The sequence below is a fragment of the Aspergillus melleus genome (genome assembly GCF_016097325.1).
Source record: "Aspergillus melleus strain CBS 546.65 chromosome Unknown contig3, whole genome shotgun sequence".
Classification (NCBI taxonomy): Eukaryota; Fungi; Ascomycota; class Eurotiomycetes; order Eurotiales; family Aspergillaceae; genus Aspergillus; species Aspergillus melleus.
The window spans coordinates 3,926,726-3,939,805 of NW_025763372.1; the positions used below are offsets into that span (position 1 = coordinate 3,926,726).

General features: G+C 49.5%; 7 protein-coding genes across 7 annotated transcripts; 5 read left to right on the forward strand and 2 right to left on the reverse strand.

The window, feature by feature from the left end:
- Positions 1-226: 226 nt before the first annotated feature.
- yphA (tyrosine phosphatase family protein) lies at positions 227-1,148 on the forward strand (the record flags this gene model as incomplete). Its single annotated transcript, XM_046088154.1, has 4 exons — positions 227-296; positions 412-571; positions 624-819; positions 876-1,148. The coding sequence occupies 4 exons, from the start codon at positions 227-229 to the stop codon at positions 1,146-1,148; spliced, it is 699 nt and encodes a 232-aa protein (XP_045944124.1).
- Positions 1,149-1,731: 583 nt separating this feature from the next.
- LDX57_006449 (uncharacterized protein) lies at positions 1,732-3,897 on the reverse strand (the record flags this gene model as incomplete). The annotated part of the gene is made up of 4 exons (XM_046088155.1): positions 3,222-3,897; positions 2,488-3,135; positions 1,892-2,398; positions 1,732-1,830 (listed from the first exon to the last, which is right to left on the reverse strand). The coding sequence occupies exons 1-4, from the start codon at positions 3,507-3,509 to the stop codon at positions 1,732-1,734; spliced, it is 1,542 nt and encodes a 513-aa protein (XP_045944125.1). The 5' UTR covers positions 3,510-3,897.
- Positions 3,898-5,154: 1,257 nt separating this feature from the next.
- Positions 5,155-5,406, reverse strand: LDX57_006450 (uncharacterized protein; the record flags this gene model as incomplete). Its single annotated transcript, XM_046088156.1, has 2 exons — positions 5,155-5,221; positions 5,288-5,406. 2 exons carry the CDS (start codon positions 5,404-5,406, stop codon positions 5,155-5,157), a joined length of 186 nt encoding a protein of 61 aa, XP_045944126.1.
- A 905-nt stretch (positions 5,407-6,311) lies between these two features.
- LDX57_006451 (uncharacterized protein) lies at positions 6,312-7,579 on the forward strand (the record flags this gene model as incomplete). The annotated part of the gene is made up of 2 exons (XM_046088157.1): positions 6,312-6,755; positions 6,815-7,579. The coding sequence occupies 2 exons, from the start codon at positions 6,312-6,314 to the stop codon at positions 7,577-7,579; spliced, it is 1,209 nt and encodes a 402-aa protein (XP_045944127.1).
- A 92-nt stretch (positions 7,580-7,671) lies between these two features.
- On the forward strand, positions 7,672-10,175 carry LDX57_006452 (uncharacterized protein). Its single transcript, XM_046088158.1, has one exon. The coding sequence runs from the start codon at positions 7,735-7,737 to the stop codon at positions 10,117-10,119; it is 2,385 nt and encodes a 794-aa protein (XP_045944128.1). The 5' UTR covers positions 7,672-7,734; the 3' UTR covers positions 10,120-10,175.
- Positions 10,176-10,360: 185 nt separating this feature from the next.
- On the forward strand, positions 10,361-11,614 carry LDX57_006453 (uncharacterized protein; the record flags this gene model as incomplete). The annotated part of the gene is made up of 3 exons (XM_046088159.1): positions 10,361-11,290; positions 11,339-11,498; positions 11,610-11,614. 3 exons carry the CDS (start codon positions 10,361-10,363, stop codon positions 11,612-11,614), a joined length of 1,095 nt encoding a protein of 364 aa, XP_045944129.1.
- A 69-nt stretch (positions 11,615-11,683) lies between these two features.
- On the forward strand, positions 11,684-12,344 carry LDX57_006454 (uncharacterized protein; the record flags this gene model as incomplete). Its single annotated transcript, XM_046088160.1, has 3 exons — positions 11,684-11,829; positions 11,882-12,240; positions 12,313-12,344. The coding sequence occupies 3 exons, from the start codon at positions 11,684-11,686 to the stop codon at positions 12,342-12,344; spliced, it is 537 nt and encodes a 178-aa protein (XP_045944130.1).
- Positions 12,345-13,080: the final 736 nt, after the last annotated feature.

Below are 13,080 nucleotides of genomic sequence, written 5' to 3' on the forward strand. Positions count from 1 at the left end.
AGACTGCGTCTATTCGCTTCTCTCGAGATCTGTTGATTTTCCAGATAGGAAAACAACTGGGTCCCTGATCAAGCCAAATTGTGCCTGGAAATTTTCGCGCGCACGGCGTTCGCGTTCCCTATTCCGAGATACCGCGTTCCGAGACTGTCCACGAAGCTCTATCTACCTCAACATGGAAACTATCAAACCATTTTCAGGGAGCTCAAGCTCAAGCTCTTCCGTTTGTATGATGACTAGCGTGGCAAAGCCCCCGTTGACGGAGGGTATTGCTAACGGTTCGCCTGGTGCGCAAAATGGTGAGTCTCCTGATCCTCCCCTCCCCGCCCCCAAAAGCAAGATCTAGACAAACAAAACCACCTCCTTTCTTGGTAATGGCAACACGAGTACACTAATATATCTGCTCTGTGACAGAGAGGCAAGCCTGTCGTGTCACTTCATCGATGGAACCCGAGCTTCTACACCCAGAGCTGCCCGCCAACTTCGGAGAGGTTGTCAAGGGTATCTATCGCAGCGCGTTCCCTCATCCTTGGAACCTCCCATCTCTCAGACCTTTGGGTTTAAAAACTATTGTGTAGGTGGCTTAATCATCGTCCTTTTGGAGTTCAAATGTCTAACGATCACAGCACTCTGGTGGATGAGCCATACACCGCAAGTCACACGAGGTTTCTCGAGGAAAATGGCATCGCACATTTTCGCATCCCTATCCAGGCCAACAAGGACCCTGCCGTCAAGACCCCCGATCACGTTGTGGTTGGCGTTCTCGAAATCCTTCTAAATAAGGCGAATCATCCCGTCCTTGTCCACTGCAATAAGGGAAAGGTTAGTCCCCACTATTACCAAATCCGCAGGCTTCCGGGAGCTGACTGTCTACCTAGCATCGCACTGGCTGTGTAATGGCCTGTTTCCGAAGACTTCAGGGATGGGAACTTCGCGATGCTCTCAGTGAATACCGAAATTACTCCTGGCCCAAATCTAGAGTGCTAGACGAGAAGTTCATCCAGGAATTCGATGCATCTAGGCTTGTTCCCTCGGCTCGCATCTCCGGCGCAGCTTTGTGGCAGCCTACTAAACCTCCGGAGCAGAAAGAACGCAACGGAAAGCCCCCCCGACATCTTGTTCCTGCGCCTCATGGAGTCAGGGTGTCTTAAGCGACAGCTATCCGCTGCATCATGACGACCTAACGACGACCCGATTTGTCTTTTTTCACCCATCTTGAGCGAATTTTACAAGTGTCACCGAATTATTGCTTGAAATACAAAGACCAGTGCATTGAGCCGGCGCATTTTAATACTTGAGATTTACCTTTGACTTTCTAAAATTATTACTACTACCCACTTTGATACCGACAAAGACAAAGATGCAGCGCGTTGGAATTGGAGGCTATGCTGGATTTGATACGCTTGTTTCATTGTTGTTGGTGTTGTCTTCTTTGTTCCCCGGCTTAGATAGACGGGGATCTTAATGGGTTGGCCCATATTTGCTTTCTCTTTATTCATCTCAGACTTTATTATATGACCACGTATGCTTAGCTCTTTGATGCACTCCCAAATGAGACTTTGATCATCCCGTACCGTGATGACCGGGGAGTTGCTGCATAGCCTTCCATGTTTAGAACGGTCTGGTTCTTGAAGAGCTCGATATATGATATCAATCTCCACTATATAGCTGTTTTGGATTCTAGTTATACTTCGATTGTAGGCCATTCACATAGCATGTTCTCTGCGTCCTCAATTATTGGATCATCTGAAAGCAGAAGAGGGCTTTCTGGAGGTTTCCGATCATCTGCCTGCCCTTCCCAAATGTGTTGCGGACCATGACACGTCGACTCCCCTGGGAAATAAGACTCGTCGACGCAGCCTATCTCACTATTATGATAGTGGATTAAATTTACCGAAGTATCCCTGAACCCGTCATCAATCGTCTCAAAGGATTCGGCGTCACTTTCACCACAGACGGAACCCCCCTCCTCAGTCCCTAAGTACCGATCAGAGTCTTCCCCATCCCCACTAATTTCATTTTCCAGATAGGAATCAACCCCGTCTGTCGGTGTCGCAGCGAACAAAATCTCATCTTCAAAGCACTGCTCGTCTTCGCTCTCCGCCTCCGCCTCGGGGCCCAAGATAAGGGAACTGTGCTTCTGCTTTCGGGACCCCTGCGCCGTAAGAACTCGATTGGCGGCAACGCGCCAAAGCGAGGTCTTTAGCTTGCTCTTGAGGCCCATCGTGGCAGTATCATGGCCATGTGTGTTATTTATTTCTGCCTCTGCCTCGGGCTCGGATTGGTCAGAACATTGAAATCTAATGGCGTTGCTCTGGAGACTCGGATCCCGACTATGTTTTATGATCGATGTGATGGATTTGGCGATGGAGGGGATAAACTGGGCTCGTTGGTTCATGGACTGTAGGAGCTTAGAATGGCATTAGCGATTGATCTTCTGATTCTGGTGGTGTCATGTGTGTAATTTTGGAGTGGTGTGGGAGAACTCACGTCGCGGTATCCAGGACTGAAAATCGAGGGCGCAATCCGGGAGAGAGGTATCAGGTGTTGTTCTTGGGTCCTTTGCTCACTTGAATGGCCTTTGCGGGTGGGGGTTCGTGCTCCAGCGATCAAAGTAACTAGCGCTGTGTTGAGTAGTGTATTTAGCTCGCGTGAGCAGCTCGGCGGGTTGGATTCAGGTTCAGGTGGGAGTTCGGTTTCTGTGAGCAGGCAGTGGAAGACTTCACATTCCTTTTCGATATACTGGAACTTGTCTGTGAGTATTTGAGGCGGAGCGAATGGGAGGACGGTTGAAGTACGGTGAGGAATCGGGACCGCTGGACTGTTGTAGAAGGTGTTATACGGTATAGGGATCGGCGCCGTTTCGGTGAACGAGCACGACGGAAGGAGTTGGCGAGAACGGGTATACTCAAGTCTGACGGTGATTGATGATAGGAAAACAGTAGGAGTCAAATCGACACGGGGCGCATCGCAGGGACTCTGCAGTGCGGTGGGGATTCTCGGCGTCTTTAATGCTGTAGACTTTCCGGTGGTTTTGCGGATGTTGAATGATAGGTGGGATGGTAGAGGGGGGTGTTGCTCATATAGACTGTTGCTGGAACCATTGAATGAAACTTTGAGGCCGAGTTCGGACCAGAACTGAACAGAGTCACTCACTTTGTGAGATGAATAGATGCAAAGGAGAGGCAAGCTGGTTCTTAGTAGGAGATAGGTAGATACCATACCTTCGACTTCCTCAGAACATCACCTAACCGAGAAATGAACTTGGGATATGAGCTACACAATAAGTCTGAATCCAAATCGAAGCTGAGGTATAGATGCAATTGGAAACAGGCGCCCTGATCGACCCATATGCTGCCTGTGATAATCCCTTTTCTGAAAGTCTCTTCTGTATTCCATGGGCTCCAAGTTCCTGGTGGCGTGGAAAATACAGCCGAGGCGTGAAGAGCAAGGTCCAAGTCGAAGCTTGATGAAGAAAAGGTTTCTGCTCCGAGATCCAAATGGAACGTCATTACGAGAGCTCTTTCTAAAGGGGCTGCCAAAAGAGAAACGAACGAGAGTACGCCAAATGAAGTTTGGACGGGAGTAACGGAGAGCCGTCTCCGAAGCACAGAAAGAGATCTAGTTGGGTGCCTGTAAGCCTGACATGGCAACAAGGCAGGACAAAGTCAAGTCATGTGGAAGCCGATTGAACCCGCTCATTCCCACCCTTTCCCTTCGAGATGTGTCATCCCCTCCAGCAAGATACTGAATAACACTGGTAATTCAGGAACCACATCCTCTCGTACCACGACTCGAAGAACATGAATGTCATCGTCGTTGGACCTCCAGCCACTCAGAATATAATCTGGCAAATACCAGAGTCAATAAATTGATTCGAAAATATATACTGGAAAAGACGAGACTCACGAGGGACAAAGAATCCAAGTTCGTATAACCAGTCACTCAAGCGGGAAATGGCCGCTGATGGATGGCTTGTCTGGTAGCCTTGCGTGGAGGTGAAGACTACAACAGGGATTCCTGCCGGATGTCGAGAATGACCGAGTCGTTGATATGCCGTACATTTTTCCGGGCATGAACGACACTGATCTTTGCAATGTTCCAACGGGGATCGACGCTGCACAGGGCTAAGGCAGCGAAAATGCGAGGTGCCTTCCAGCAAGTTTCCAAATGAACGTGCGCTGTCAAGGAGTGCAAGGACCTTCCGGCGGTATCCTTCTGATCCTAGAACTAGAAAGTTGAAGTATTGGACCACAACTGGAGCAGTGGATCTTGAAAAGCTCAAAGAGAAGCCCGTGCGTGTTCCTCGCAGATAGCTTGATTCGATTTGGAGACTCTGTGGAACGCAAGACCGATCCTTCCAGATTAACCAGCCTACGGCGCAAGATGCCAGGCCGAACTTGTGACCGGAAGTATTGATTGACTGTACATGGCTGTTCCGAAAATCCCTGGGTTGTCACATATCTTGTCAGTCAGTGCACCCCAGCTTGTCTATACTATACTTATACTCACCAGTGACGATGACTGAAGTCGTGGTCAAATGGCGCGACTAAACCACCACTTGCCGCATCAACATGGACGGGGACGTGCCGACCCGTGGTCATCTTATGTGGCGCAAGTATGTGTGACACATCGGTGATTGGATCGTAATGACCAGTAAATGTACTACCCAGGGTAAGAAAGATTCCAACTGTTTCAGTTAGCCTGCAATCACGGCATCGTGGAGAAAGAGATCTGGCTGGGATATTGAGGAAGCTCACCAGTCTAACTATCTACTAGACTTGACAACTTCGATACATCAAATCCAAAACCAGTGGCTTCGCTTACTGAGACAACTCTTGCTTCCATGTTGAAATAGTTTGCGAGCTTGAACACGCATACATGTGCATTCGAGCCAAAGATGATGTTGGGCCGCCCTGAACTGGCAGACGTTTCTTCCCAGGACCTCTTCATGGCCAGGTCTGCGAGCATTATGGCTTCAGAGGATCCACTCGTAGCAGTTCCAGCGATTGGATCTTCGCCTTGATAATTCCATAGACGGCCAATGATCGTCAGGCATTGCTCTGCACATCTGGCGAGGATCGATTAACTGCTGAGATTCGAAAGACCCAACGAGCTGGCATACTTTGAAATAGATGCGAACTCTTCGACACAGGCCTAGTTCTTCTGGAAATCCGATTTGGTAAGGTTCTGGGCCGTTTCGCTGCAAGCAGTGGCGACGAAGCTAAGACGATGTGATAGGCTTGCATTAGCAGAGAAACAAAGCAAAACAGACACGACCATCACCTACCTTCCCATATTCCCGTGAGGAGCTATATCATGAGCCTGGGATTCATAGATCATGCTCTCAACGAGAGCTGGATCTATGCCTCGAGACGGCACGTCTCCGTGACCAAGTAAGTCGGCCATAAGGAACCAGTTGAATGGCAATGTCAGTTGAGAGAAAAGAGAATAAAAATATGAGCTCGACCGGCTGAATAGCAGTAAAGCGAGATGCGAATATGCATACTCTGAGTCGGTCAGTGGCTCTCCTTCCCATATAAGCTTCAGCATTAGTATACGTGTAAGTAATAAGGCATAGGAATTCTAACTACGTTTGAGGCTGATGAAAAAACTATTGGCCGCGGATTGATTTCTCGATGAATGACGACATCCTTTGCTGATATCTGATAAGGCTGGAGATTTTCTCCTTTGATCCAGCTGACATACCTTGTTGATTAGCACCATAGCACAGCATGAGAAAGGGCACCCCTCTCAGGCTTTCCATTATCAATCATAAACCGGATTTGTCGGGCTGCGTCCACGGCATGTTAAAAGGTGTGCTGGAAAGTGGACATTGACATTATGAAAGGGAGTCCACTAATATCTATACAGCACGACAAGATGAGGTGAATAGTCAATGGTAAATCCTGCGAGTCTGAGTTCCCTTACTCTGTACTTTCCAAAATGGGAAGGAATCAAGGCACTTCGATCTTCGGTAAGACTGGAGAATTGCCCTTCCTAGGTTCCTACCTAGGTAGGCAGTATGGCTATGAAGATCAATGACATTGGGTTTCTGATATAGGGAGCAAAGTCTTTCGTAACCAATCTGCAGCAAGATCAAATTGGTAACCCTGATAAAGCCTTACGGTATATAAAAAGCCTTGTTGCCTTGAACTTAGAGATCGAGGAATGCCCAGATCTTGCATCGACATATGGGCTCTACGTCACCCCTAAAACCTTGAGCGATCGGGGAGGTAAAAAAGCCCTATAAATATGGCAGGTGTTGTGTGTTTGAAGGAGGTAAGGTTTGCTTGATTGTTACAATCATCGACATGTCAGACCTCGTGGAAACTCGTTACTGCCTGGATCAATCAGAGTCCGCTGATGCGAGCTTTGGACGCCTAACTGGCCGTGAGCTGGTGCCGAGGGACCAAATACTGATATCCCGCGATGCAGAAATCAGGGCTCTATCTGCGTGGGCGCTCCTCATTGACCGGTACTTTGACACGCCTGTTGTCTCCTTCGTCGTGGCGAGGGCCAGTTCGGAACACAAGCCAATTGGAGCGAATGCTGTTAAGAGACTTTCTCTCCAAATTGAGCATGAGTGGAGTGTTCAGCAATTGCAGGAAGCCGTCTCGAAAGCCAAGGATACACGCGAGGAACCTGATGGCAAGGATTCAACTTCTAATACGGCGGTCCTTCTCCTCGAGGCTTCCGACACGAACGCGGACCTCTACGGCAAGGGCCTAGAAGATTTATTTCAGCAACTGGGAAATGTATGTCAGAATGGATCGAACCTACCTCGCTTCTATTAGTTCTTGCTCACAATTACTAGATTCCGTTACTGTTGACGATGTGCCCGACGAGCCAAGGTCTCTCACTCGGTGTCTATTCGCCTTGTGACCGGCAGTTTCACATACCTCTTCAAGCTATCATCGGTAGTATGAAGCATAGCTTTGATGCCATGGACAGATATGACACGCCAATTACGGGACTTGATCTCATCAGCTCTTATGATGTTCAGCGACTTCGGTCATGGGCGATACGTGGCGAGGTAGAACCATCGGGCTACATCCACGATCTGATCAACCGACACTATCGAGAGCGACAAGCTGCGATTGCAATATCGAGCACTAGTGAACAAGTTACATATGAGCAGCTGGGGCAGAAATCGGCCGCCATTGCTGACATTCTTCTGGGAGCTGGTGTTCAGTCTGGATGTACAGTTGGATTTTGCATGAATAAATCTACACTGGCCATCATCACGATCCTGGGGATTCTTCGTGCTGGTGCTGTATACGTACCAATTAGCCAGGGTTGCTCTGCCCAGCGAATGTCCGAGATCCTTGAGAGAGTGGGGGCGAAACACTTCATCGCCGAGAGACACATTCAGCAGAGATTCGAGGACATCGATCCACCAGAGATCCAACAGATTGACCCGGTCTCTCTGGACTTGGAACGGATCCCCAACGCTTGGGATCGGGATGTTGACCTAGACCCCTCCAGTCTCGCATATATTGTCTTACGTCCGGCAGCACAGGCAAGCCGAAAGGGGTTATGCATTAGCATCACGCGGTTGCCGGTGGGTTACAAGCAGTAGTAAAAAGTTTCGGACTTAATCAAAGCACCAAATTTCTTCAATTTGCGGATTTCGCCTTTGACGCCAGTTTTTGTGAAATACTTGGCCCTCTCGTCTCCGGGGGTCAGGTATGCGTACCGTCTGAGCAGCAACGAGTCGAGACTCTTGGATCAGTGATGGAGGCCCTGCAGGTCACCGACGCTTCCTTAACGCCAGTCGTTGTTAATCAGCTCCAAGCCAGTCAGGTGCCTCATCTTCGGCATCTTTATATCGGAGGCGAGGCTCCTTCGCAAAGCATCATCGACAGCTGGGCTGATCACGTCCGACTCAGCAACATTTACGGGACAAGTGAAACTGGCATATGGGATACGTTTCGGCTTGAGATCTCCCGCAGCGATAACGCGAAGAACATCGGTCGGGGGATCGATGCCAATTGCTGGGTCGTCAATCCAAGCGATGTCAGCAAGTTACAGCCGGTCGGTGTGAAGGGCGAGTTGCTTATTCAGACCCCGTTCCTGGGGAGAGGATATCTAGGCGATAATGCGACAAGCGCAAATGCGTTCCTACCGGCTCCCAACTTCGCCTCGCTGGTAGGAGGCGACATCAGCCTTCGATGTTACAGGACTGGAGATCTAGCCCGGTACGAGCAAGATGGGAGTATTACATACTGTGGGCGTGAAAGTGGTTTTATCAAGATCCGGGGATTTCGAGTCGATCTTGGGGAAGTTGAGATAGCGGTGAACTCGTGTCTTGATCATAGACGTGCAGCCGTGATAGCAGCAGGGGTGAAGGACCGGCGTGACGCTCTGGAGATAATTGCATGTGTGGAAGTGGGCAACATCAATGCTAGGTCAGTGTCTGCTAGCGAGCTAAGCGAAAGATTACGATCAAGACTGCCACGCTACATGGTGCCGACGGTATACATTCCCTTGCCAGAGCTACCCTGCAATCAGTCCAAAAAGATCGATCGGCCTCAGCTGCGATCACTGTTCACGCAGCTCAGTCCCACTGGGCTTGTGGCACTGAGACCTGGTGGCAAGACACTTCACCAATGGCCGAAGATTGACCATAGGCGTGCGATGGCTCTTGAGATTAGCAAAAGCATCTCGGATCTAGTCATCGGTTCACAGGACTCGAGCTCAGAGACCCTTCAAGGTCTTGACTTTAGCCTCTCCAGTGTGGGCTTGAATTCGATGCAGCTGGTATATCTAGCTAATTGGATCCATCAGTGTTGGCAGAGAAGTGTTAGTGTGCAGACATTGCTACAGCCCGGTATCACTGTATGTCAGCTGGAAGAGCACCTGCTCCAGGATCTTGGGAGCACGGAAGGCGCACCGCAGAGGGACATCCTTCTGGAACTCGACAATCTGATGCAGAGCGCCCAATTTCCCAGTCTGAATATTCGTGGACGGACAATTTTCCTGACATCGATGACCGGCTTTCTCGGTACTCAGATTTTGCGATTTCTTTTGAGTAATCCAGAAGTCGATCGCATAGTTGGACTAGTGCGCGCAGACAGTGAGACTGATGCAAGGGAAAAGATTCATGCACAGGCAACAGCTGGCGGCTGGTGGAAAGGAGAATTTGATTCCCGAATTATTGTCTGGCTGGGTGACCTAAAAAAGCCAAAGCTGGGCCTGAATCAGAGCAATTGGGATTGTCTGCGTGGGAGGGCTCCGGAGCTACATATCGATGGTATCATTCATGACGGGGCACGCGCCAATTGGCTGGAAGGTTACAACAGACTGAAGGCTGTCAATGTCGACAGTACCATCACTCTTCTGCAAGCTTATTCCTGTAGGCCGGTGCCTTGTCCATTCACATACGTGTCAGGGGGATATCTCCCACTCCCCACAGATACGAGTGATCAAATCGGAGAGAAGCTCTCCACAGCGAGCGGATATGACCAAACAAAATACCTTTCGCGTTTAATTATCGAAGAGTATAACAGCCGCCTCGAGTCGAGGGATTCCCTTGAGTGGCCTCGAATTACGATTGTCCAGCCGGGTTTCATCGTCGGCACACGGTGGGAGGGCATCGCCCACGCGGAGGACTTCCTCTGGCGCCTGGCCTACTGCATTGTATCACTCGGCGCTGTGAGCGAAGATTCGAAGAAATTGTGGATTCCCGTTGCTGGGGCTGATCAGATCGCATCTATCGTCATTGCAGGAATGTTCCTTCAGAACCCGGAAAATGTTGTCGATTGCCGACAGGGCATCACCGTGCATGAGTTTTGCGACATTCTAAGTGACCAGACTGGCTTTCAAATTAGCACACAAAATCATCAACGGTGGCTCGCATCTTTACGGGAGCAAGTTGACCAGAATCCCTTGGATCATCCCTTTACACCTTTGCTCCAGTGGGTTGGCACCAATGACTGGCAATTGACCCCGGCCCCGCCGAATCAAAGCAACGATGGCTTATACCGGCGAGACACCGTAATGGCTCTAGAGAAGAATGTGCAATATCTGATGGGTATTGGATTTTTGCCTTGCCGAGAGAGACGCACAGTCGTGGGGGATGGAATGAGCCGAGCCGTATTCCGACGATCGAAGGATTAGAGATGATAGACAGACAGATAGATAGAATGTCAATAAAGAGAAGTTGAAAAGAGAGAGAGAAAACGAGAACGCGACGCTGTCTATTGACGGCTATCGGCGGGCTATTGAGCTTATCTTATCTCTATAGCTCCTTATCGATAAGGCATCACGTGCCTCCCCCGTGATTACCTGGCGCCAAAACATGCCATTTACACGTGGAGTTGTAACTGTCTGGCAATAAGATCACCCATCACAACCCGCGATGCCCAGGGATGAAGGACAGGAATCGCTCTTGGCTGATCACGATGGCCTTGACAGGCCAAATGGTTCCCCGCCATTTCCAGGGACCCCTGACGAAGAACTTGAGCTTGTAGCCCGTCCTGACCCAGTCAACGCAACCCCGGTTTCTCCCTCCGCACTCCCCAACGCAGCGCCGCAACAATCCTCCATATCTCAACCCACGCCTGACGGACAACGTCGCCCTCCTCGCACCACAAACCGGGTTCGATTCGATCTCGATGACGAGCCAGAAGATGATCAGCAACCGGCCGCATATACCTGCAACTCGGAGGACTCGTCGTGGCTGGAGGAAGAAGATTACGCTCGCGATGGCGGAAATCGATCCGGAAGGAACAATAGGGGACAGATGGTGCCTCTTCTGACAGATATTGAAGCCCCGAGTGTGACTCTCGCCACGTCTGAGGATTTCTTTCCCGAGCAATACCTAGAAGATGCCCGGCCTCGCAGCGGGATGCGCATGGCATTCATGAACATGGCCAATAGCATTATAGGCGCCGGTATCATAGGTCAGCCCTATGCACTCAAGCAGGCAGGCTTGATGACGGGTCTTGCAATTCTGATTGCTCTGACAATCGTGGTGGATTGGACAATTCGTCTCATCGTGGTTAACTCCAAGCTGAGCGGCGCGGACTCCTTTCAGGCCACGATGCAGCACTGCTTCGGCAAAAGTGGCCTTATTGCTATCTCGATTGCCCAGTGGGCTTTTGCGTTCGGTGGTATGATTGCATTTTGTATTATTGTAGGAGATACCATTCCACATGTATTTAGCGCCTTGTTCCCCTCCCTCCGAGATATGTCGTTCCTTTGGCTTCTTACCGACAGGCGAGCCATCATCGTGCTTTTTGTCCTGGGTGTTTCGTACCCGCTCTCTTTGTATCGAGACATTGCGAAGGTTTGGTCTCCTAAACTGTCAGGCTTTCTGGTTCTAACAGCTCTATAGCTAGCGAAAGCTTCCACACTGGCCTTGCTCAGTATGGTCGTGATTCTGGTGGCTGTGCTCACCCAAGGATTCCGTGTCTCGTCAGAATCTCGAGGAGAGGTCAAAAGTCTGCTTCTAATAAACTCTGGCTTCTTCCAAGCCGTCGGGGTGATTTCTTTTGGTATGTCACGCTCTCACTATATCAGCAATTTAAGAACCTCTGTAAAGCTAACGCTGGACAGCTTTTGTTTGTCGTAGGTAGCCCAGTATCTTGGCTTAGACCGCGACCCAGACTGACTATTTCAAGACCATAATAGCCTTCTCATCTACGGTTCCTTGAAGAAACCAACTATGGATCGCTTCGCAATGGTGACTCATTACTCCACGGGAGTCTCGCTGCTGATGTGCTTGACAATGGGTATATCGGGATTTCTGTTCTTTGGATCGAAAACCCAAGGCAACGTGCTCAACAACTTTCCGTCCGACAACATCATGGTTAACATTGCGCGATTGTATGGTCCCTTGACGGTCTATTGTGACTATCGATCAAGCTAACCGCAACAGCTGCTTTGGCCTAAACATGCTCACGACCTTGCCTCTAGAGGCGTTTGTATGTCGGTCTGTCATGACAACCTATTACTTCCCAGACGAACCGTTCAACATGAACCGCCATCTGATATTTACCACCGCACTGGTTCTGACCTCGATGGGCATGGCTCTCGTTACCTGCGACCTCGGCGCAGTCTTTGAGCTGATCGGGGCCACCAGTGCCTCGGCCTTAGCATACATCTTCCCGCCTCTATGTTACATCAAGTTGAGTAACAGCAGTCGGAAAGCGAAGATCCCGGCGTACCTGTGCATTGCCTTTGGAATAACCGTCATGAGCGTCAGTCTACTGCAGGCCATTGCCAAGATGATTAGAAGTACGTACATGACCAGCATTCACCAGCCAGATTCCAGGATGAGATTACTAACAACGGACACTTGCCTAATAGATGACGGAGGCGCAAGCACTTGTAGTGCCTAGCCAGTGTAAATCTTTGTCTTATTAGCCGGATAGAGTTCTGTTTTCGCTGCTACCAGGCAACTGTACATAAAGATATCTATACCCGTACCAAATCCCCCAGATTCTTATGGGTCACCATGTCTGACCTTTCTGACTTCCCCGACCTCGAAGGAAGTTTGATGTATTACCAGATTATCTGAGGCTGAATGAAACGCTTTTGTATTCATCCATATCATCATAGATCATCTGGAGAATGCTATTTGAGCCCTTGTAGGTCTCTACTTTTCGTAAACAAGTCTGGCGGTCCTGAATATGGGTTTCAGTCAGTAAATTTGGCTACGGATCTCATAAATCAAACTCTTAACAAACTCTAGTGTTTTCTCTAAGATTAATGGGGATGTCTAGGGAATGTGCAAGTGGGGTTCTTTATTCCTTCACTCAGTTGCAATGAACCAGACCTATCTAGTATATTGTACAGCGTGCAGAGTTCAGAGAAACAATCGCCTACATTATAAATTGCCATGCCGACGTCCACGTTTGATGTAAGCGGGACCAAGACTGTGAAGGGTGCACACTGCGAGACAAGTAGTATGTTTTCTCTCCTCGGCGTTTGTCCTCTGCTTCCCTTTGCTCTTCCCCTCCAACTCATCTTCCTCTTCACCACTTCCCATCCTCTTCCCCTCTTTCCCTGTTGACATCCCTCTCTTTCTCTCTCTCACTTTGCTGACATCTTTCACATTCAATAATATTGTGTTCC

Excerpts from the sequence above, each read along its gene's own strand:
- LDX57_006452 (XM_046088158.1), top strand. The coding sequence starts at position 7,735 with ATGGAGGCCCTGCAGGTCACCGACGCTTCCTTAACGCCAGTCGTTGTT.